This window comes from Triticum urartu, chromosome 5, assembly GCF_003073215.2.
Source record: "Triticum urartu cultivar G1812 chromosome 5, Tu2.1, whole genome shotgun sequence".
In the NCBI taxonomy this organism is placed as follows: Eukaryota; Viridiplantae; Streptophyta; class Magnoliopsida; order Poales; family Poaceae; genus Triticum; species Triticum urartu.
In genome coordinates this window covers 358,182,421-358,189,571 of record NC_053026.1, presented here as the reverse complement: position 1 = coordinate 358,189,571, position 7,151 = coordinate 358,182,421, and the positions used below count along the sequence as shown (strand labels likewise).

Genomic DNA, 7,151 nt, shown 5'->3' with positions numbered 1-7,151 from the left:
AAGTAGACCTTTGCTTATTTTTAGCTATGTACGTTCATGAATTTTCTGTTGTATGTGCTAGTAGTATGGATTTGAGGATCCGAAAATGAAGACTATGATTTCAATGTCTAAAATTGAGGGGTGATACTATGGACACGTCCGAGATGTATAGGGGTCCAGATAGGGCTGGACCAAAAGCTCGTAGCTCGCGAGCTTAATGAGCGCTCGATAGTTCGGCTCGTTAAGCTCGTAGCTCGCTTCTTAATGAACAGAGCCAATCATTGATTTTAGCTCGTTAAGCTTAACGAGCTTAACGAGTGAGCTAACGAGTTTCACGAGTAGCTCGTTAAGCTCGTTAGTAACAACACAACGCATATTTTCATCTTACGTGACAAATTTTTTTTGTAGCACCTCAGCCCATCTAATTTAATCTAATCGACATATGAGGCAACAAACTACTTCATTTCTTTTTGTCATCATATTTCATCTTGAAAACCATACCTTCACATTCATCATGTACATCATAACACATTATAGTCTGTTGAGCGCCCGTGAGCGCTCACGAGCTTAACGAGCTTCAAACGAGCCGAGCCGAGCAGAGTTTTCTGCTCGTTAATCTTAACGAGCTTAACGAGCACGAGCTTAACGAGTACGAGCTTAACGAGCCGAGCTGCTCGTTAGTCCACCCCTAGGTCTAGATTTGTGCAGTCCGGGTATACATGATCTAATACCCAACATCTGTAGGCCTATAGCGATTCCTTGTAGAAATAAAATATCAGAGGCTTCCATAAACTGAAGAAGTAAGGTGGAGCTGCACTCAAGTCCTCATTTGGTGCTCGAGATCTGCAACGCCTGGAGCCGGTGGACATTTTATTCTGTGCGTCACGACACAAACATCAAAATTTATTAACAAGGTTCGATGAACTCGTCTACTTCCCGGGCCATGAGTATTGGTGCTCCTCGCATGATATCGTGGCCGTCCAAGTGCTGACACATGCCGTTGCCTCCCCCTGCATGCCTGTCTATACCCCCGGGTGTTTTATAGGAAATCAAGTCAGACTCCGACACTAATTGTATCCTATCCACACTCACACATACTATTCGACACAAACTTAACTTGACGAATGTTCTTCACCATCTTAAATTCGTCTGTGCGTTGAACTTCCATGTACTTCGGTCTTGGGTGGCCTCCTTCGTAGATTATCGAGAGCTATACGACAAGTCTGACTTGGCCCTAGACCTGTCGTCTCCATGGTACCTTGCTGCTACTCCTACAATTCCAGTTTATGTGGATCCACCTACAATAGTGCATCTTTGCAACTTGTAAAGATGCGAAGCCGTCCTCTCATCGATAGAGCCATGTGCAATCCAGCAAGGGCCGCCGCCAAGTTTTTGCCCCCCTGGTTTTCTCTTGCACCCAAGGTCCGCCAATGCATGCTCTCTCCCATCATTATGGTCACCTCATCCTTCATGATTCTCATGGTCCTCATCACAATGAAAGAACATACCACCATCATGAAGAATTCCAAGCGAAATTATATTCCCTCTTAGCCCCGGCACATGCTTGACAAAGCACTGCTTAACTCCGTCAAACATCTTGGTTTTGATGTCACCTACTTCAACAATACGGCTAGCCAATGCCATCAAGCATATAGGCTAACCAAACTCAATAGATTTGGACGAAGAGAACCACTCCCGGTTGGGAGCCACATAAAAAGTGCTAGCTGAATCCAATATCCACGCTTCACCATTGCCTGATACTACGAGGACACTGCAAGGACATCACTACGGATATCTGAGTCATCACCAAAAGGCCATGTTAGCACTTACGGTTGAGATCTGGACAGTCCTTCCTCATATGTACCCGTTGCTTACACTTGTGACTCAACACCTTTTTCTTTTCTTGTCCTTCCCTACCCCATGTCCTTTCCTCCCTAGCTCACACTTGAGCAGAAAACCTTCACATTACAAATATGAGAAGTGGCAAAGGAACTGAAAACAAATTCAGGATAGGCAGTGATAGGTTGAGGTATTTCTTTAAAATTTTCAAGTCGGAAAGCTGGATTTCATTTGTACTTACAGTAAGCTATTACTACCAAAATAACTACACAGCATGCTACTGACCCAAATGATCTCACATAATTCAGGGGAAACAACTTAGAAGATATAATAAACCAGTCTTTTTTGTTGCCAGGAACTGCACATCTACAAAACATCATATGACTAGTGAAGAACGAAAAGTTTAGCGGTGTTTGCATTCTCACAGGTAGCGCGCGCACACACACACACACATTTTCAGTCATTCTCCAATCTTGCAATGTACTCATCGTAGAACTTGCCTGCCTTCTCGAGCTCACCAACTTCGGTGTAGCAATCGGCTATTGCCCCATATGCCTCAGTGACACCAGAATCCTCTCCAGTCATCTTGGAGATGCTGAGAACCATGGAGTGGTACTTTATTGCTTCCTTGTAATTTCCTTGTCTTTGCAATGATGCTCCTGATGAACGCAAAGGACTTCCGTCAGTTGGATTTCACAAAAAGTAAATAAAAATGGGCACCGCAATGCTTGCAATTAGTACTGCTACTCTGTTTATACGATTCAGTTTGTTATGGTGAAATTGTATTTACATTATCATGTTCAAACTATCATTGGCATGTTCAGGAGGGGCGCAAATTCTGCTGAGCTCTCTAGGCAACGAAGTACGCATCAAAGCACGATCAGTTTCAAATGTGCGTACAAGCAAATGATAAATGAAATTCATGCCAAACAATGACGGACCTAATCCTCGTGCCGCCTTCTTCTCTTCAACATGATCACCCAAAGATTGTGCAAGATCAAGAGCTGCCTTAAACTCAGAAAATGCCTTGTCTGGAGCTTGGTTTCTCAGGTAGTTCTTCCCAGTCCTCAGATATGTGAGCAGGCGCTGTTTGTGAGGATCAACAATGACTTCTGATTCTGGTATCTTACTAGCAGCCGGTGCATAGCTCAAAGCAGGAGCATAGGATTCTATCTTGGCTTGTCTTCTCAGTGAAGCATTTATCTGTCGTAGCTGATCGTTAAGCTTTTTAAGTTCCCCTTTCCTTTGTCTCGCAAGGAGCCCTACAGGGTTTCTGAATTGTTCAATCTAAAGTAGGAAAATGTTGCACCTCCAGAGAGACAAACATATTACAGAACTTACAGAATAACCAAGGGTAACTAAGCAGTATGAAGTAGTAACTACTGCATATGTCATTTTCTCTACAAACAAGAGCATGATGGAAAACGGCCATCACAAAAGAAACAGTCATTGGCAGAAATAGTCATATAGGCAAAAGCTAACCGCAACATGCTTGAACAAGCTGAAAGAATTCAGGTCTTTAAGGATACATACACTGTTTTTCATGTACTAATAAATAGCAAGCAAAAAGACAAACGTGAATGTTTGTTTGTCTTTGGTTTTCTCGAGTTGTACTTGCACAATGTCTCTGGTTTCGTTGAGTTGTACTTTGTGCCTTCTTGGCGCTTTCCTTCTAATACAATATGACACACACTTTGGGGCGCTTTTGGAGAAAAAAAAAGCTTTATAAGGCTGTAGATTAGATTTCTACCGTCTCCCAGAAGTTGTCAGCAGTTCAAAAAAATTGCATATTTTTTAATGTTTGATATTCATAACTGCTCAAGATGTTGATGAAGTATTAAAAAAATAATATAAGGAAAATCAATTGTGTAGTGTTGGGCTGAAACTTAAAGCTAGTTTGCTAGCCACAAACAATTTCCTACGTGCTAAGATCCTTGACAATGTGATATTACCTCCAACAGTAGCACCGACCATGGCTATCGCAAACAACAGCGGCATGTTAGGAAGAGAGTACCCCGGGTCGCATTCTTCTGCCAAGCAACTGGGCGGCATCACAAGCATGACAGCACTGCTGGTCACCAATGCTTTCCCGAAACAAGAAGATACAGCTTTCTGCAAAGAGATACAAATCGTATAAAGTTGTAGCTGAGACATCAACATAACTGTATCTGCAAGCAGTTCAAATGGAGCTCCCTACTGAGAATTGAAATAATACTATACTATCCATTGAAAATACATTCAAGGCAACTAAAGCATATTTCAGCTTTATGCTCAACAAAGGTCCGGTCCATCTTGATTATTCGGTGATGCAACGCGAAAAATAGACCAAGGGACTCACCATCATACCTGAAGATCAGATGTAGACTTGATAAGGACATGACCATGTCCATTAGCTATATCAAAGTTGTCGCTCCCAGGACGCACCGGATCAGTCGACGACGAGGCATGTCTAGCTACAAGAAACATTCGCTCTGCAGGACAGAATTCCATAACATGTCAGATATCATTAAATGGCATGTAGTATAGTAGAATAAGAAACAGTCGATGCAGTAACAGATTGTGCTATGACAAGGTTTTTGACCAAACATTTTGCATCTAGCATTTTTAAGAAGTTGATGAATTATGACAAGCATACCGAAGTGGAACATAATAAAAAAAATATGCATCTCCAATCTAACGCTGGAAAGCATTAGAGGCATGGAGGTCAAGGGGACAGTCGCCATCGCTCAGGGATGCCCCAACATTACGGTAACGAGAGATACAAGCAATACTGCAATAATGTAGGTGGATGGGAGGCGATGAACACTCACCTGAGGTCTCGGGGAGTACGGCGTATAATCTCGTGGTAGAACCTCCGTGGCTTCGCCGGTACGGCGGCGACGGCGCCGCCGCCGGTGGGGAGAGACGCATGAGAAGCGGCATCAGGAGGATAAGGAAAATCTCCTCCCTGTGCCTCGTTGGGTGTCGCTTCGGGAAGATGATAAAGTGCCTCGGTTGTTATTTTGCACATAAGACCCGACAATATTAAAATAATACATCTTGGTTTGATTTTTTTTTCAAGAATACGCCAAAGACGTACCTTACTTTTATAGAAGAGAGCAAAAGATTTACAAGAACCCATCGAATGATGCGAACATCAATCAATGGACACCTCCACACACCCACTAGTCTAAAACTAACTTCTCAAACGATCTAGACCTCCTACACCACCTCTGGCATCCCTCCACTCCCTAATCTCACTGGTGATACACATAGCCAGACCCAACAGCTGTTCCATCTATTCCGGGCGATTGAAGATTCTAGCGTTCCTCTGCTTCCAAATCGCCCATGCCGTCCCCAGCACCAGTGTCGAATCCACGCCTATCACTAGTCTTGAACCTCTTCCTAGTTCTGAGCCACCAATCAACAAAGGTATCGTCAGCGACCGGTCCAGACAAGTTGAGCTGTAGCAAGTCGAAGCAAGTGTGCAAAACTTCTCTAGCGTACACACACTGTGCAAGAATATGATCAACATTGTCTTCCTCTTGAAGGTAGGTGTAGCAAGCGGAGGGTGAGTCTTGCAATCCGTGCAGAGCCTTCTATCTGATGTCCACAGACGGTATTGGGCTGCAAGCCACGCAAATATTTTGCGTTTTAGAGGAGCCCAACTTCGCCAAATGCAGCCAGCTGTAGGAGATTTCTTCATGCCTTGGCACAGACAGGTATATGTGGATTTGGCAGAGTAACTCTCGGTGATGGATGCGGGCCAAGTGAAAACGTCTTCAGCCTCAACATCTCTGTTCACTATAGCAATTGCATGTATTACGTGCATCAACTGGATCAAAGCCATGAATGGAATTGGTTTGAATCCTCTGTACCCTGATTTTACGCAAATAAGCTTTCACATTTAGGTGTCGCTTCTAGAAGATGATAAAGTAGGCAAGGACACGGCTTCGAGACTGCCGACGACCATCATCGAGCAACTGCTACTTGTAAACTGCGCTAGGATTTCCCCGAAGAGGAGGGGTAAAGCACTACAGTAGAGATAAGTATTTTCCTCAATGAGAATTAAGGTTATCGAACCAATAGGAGAACCAAACAAACTCCCCTAAGCAACATTTACATACAAAAGCAAATACTTGCACCCAACGCGGGGAAGAGGGTTGCCAATCCCCTTGAACTCGTTACTTGAAAGTATTAATTCTAATAATGATAGATAGATAAATTGCAAAGTAAAGTAAAATTAAATAAATTGCAACAAAGTATATTTGGATTTTTAGCAATATGATAAAATAGAGCCGGGGGCCATAGTTTTCACTAGAGGCTTCTCTCTCGAACACATATCATAAGGTTGGTGAACAAATTACTACTGGGCAATTGATAGAAAAGCGCATAGTTATGACGTATTCACAACAATGATCATGTATATAGGCATTACGTGCGTGACAAGTAGACCGACTTCGGTCTGCATACACTTCTATTACTCCACCAATCAACCGCTATCCAGCATGCATCTATGGTATTAAGTTCATGAAAACAGAGTAATGCCTTAAGCAGGATGACATGATGTAGACAAAGTAAACCCAATCAATATGAATAATGTTGGGAAACATAGCATGCAATTTTAAAAAAATTCTTACGCTCACGCAAGATCTATCTAGGAGATGCATAGCAACGAGAGGGGGGGAGTGTGTCCACGTACCCTCGTAGACCGAAAGGTGGAAGCGATAGTTTAACGCAGTTGATGTAGTCGAACGTCTTCTCGATTCAACTGATCAAGTACCGAACATACGGCACCTCCGAGTTCTGCACACGTTCAGCTCGATGACGTCCCTCGAACTCATGATTCAGCAAAGTGTCGAGGGAGAGTTTCGCCAGCACGATGGTGTGGTGACGGTGATGGTGAAGTGATTCGCGCAGGGCTTCGCCTAAGCACTACGACAATATGACCGGAGGGGTAAACGGTGGAGGGAGGCGCCGCACACGGCTTGGAACAATTGATGTGTGTTAGAGGCGCCCCACCCCCGTATATAAAGGAGGGAGAGGCGAGGAGGCCGACCTAGGGGCGCCCCAAGTGGGAGGAGTCCCACTTGTGCTCCTAGTAGGATTCAGCCCCCTTCCTTTTATCGGAGGGGAAAAGGGGGAAGGAGAGGGAGAAGGAAAAGGAAAGGGGGGCGCCGCCCCCTCCCCTAGTCCAATTCGGACTCTCCCTTGGGGGGTGGGGGGGCGCCACCCCTTGTGGGTTGGCCTGCCTCCCTCCTATGGCCCATATGGCCCATATCTCCCCCCAGGGGTTCCGGTACCCCCCCGGTACTCCGATACGTACCCGATACATGCTGAAACACTTCCGGTGT

The 7,151-nt window shown here is 44.4% G+C and overlaps 1 protein-coding gene across 2 annotated transcripts; it reads right to left on the bottom strand.

Annotated features, from left to right (window-relative positions):
- Positions 1-2,099: 2,099 nt before the first annotated feature.
- LOC125508996 (protein FLUORESCENT IN BLUE LIGHT, chloroplastic) lies at positions 2,100-4,798 on the bottom strand. 2 transcript variants are annotated; one of them, XM_048673821.1, is made up of 5 exons: positions 4,629-4,798; positions 4,165-4,289; positions 3,771-3,930; positions 2,760-3,080; positions 2,100-2,477 (listed from the first exon to the last, which is right to left on the bottom strand). In XM_048673821.1, the coding sequence occupies exons 1-5, from the start codon at positions 4,738-4,740 to the stop codon at positions 2,275-2,277; spliced, it is 921 nt and encodes a 306-aa protein (XP_048529778.1). In that variant the 5' UTR covers positions 4,741-4,798; the 3' UTR covers positions 2,100-2,274. The 2 variants fall into 2 exon arrangements, with proteins under 2 accessions (XP_048529778.1, XP_048529779.1); XM_048673822.1 differs by having other exon boundaries at positions 4,157-4,289; positions 4,629-4,762.
- Positions 4,799-7,151: the final 2,353 nt, after the last annotated feature.

Coding starts and splice junctions, on each gene's coding strand:
- LOC125508996 (XM_048673821.1), bottom strand. CDS start 4,740: ATGCCGCTTCTCATGCGTCTCTCCCCACCGGCGGCGGCGCCGTCGCCG. Junction 3,081..3,770: donor GGTCGGTGCTACTGTTGGAG/GTAATATCACAT, acceptor GAAACCCTGTAG/GGCTCCTTGCGAGACAAAGG. Junction 2,478..2,759: donor GAAGGCGGCACGAGGATTAG/GTCCGTCATTGT, acceptor TGCGTTCATCAG/GAGCATCATTGCAAAGACAA.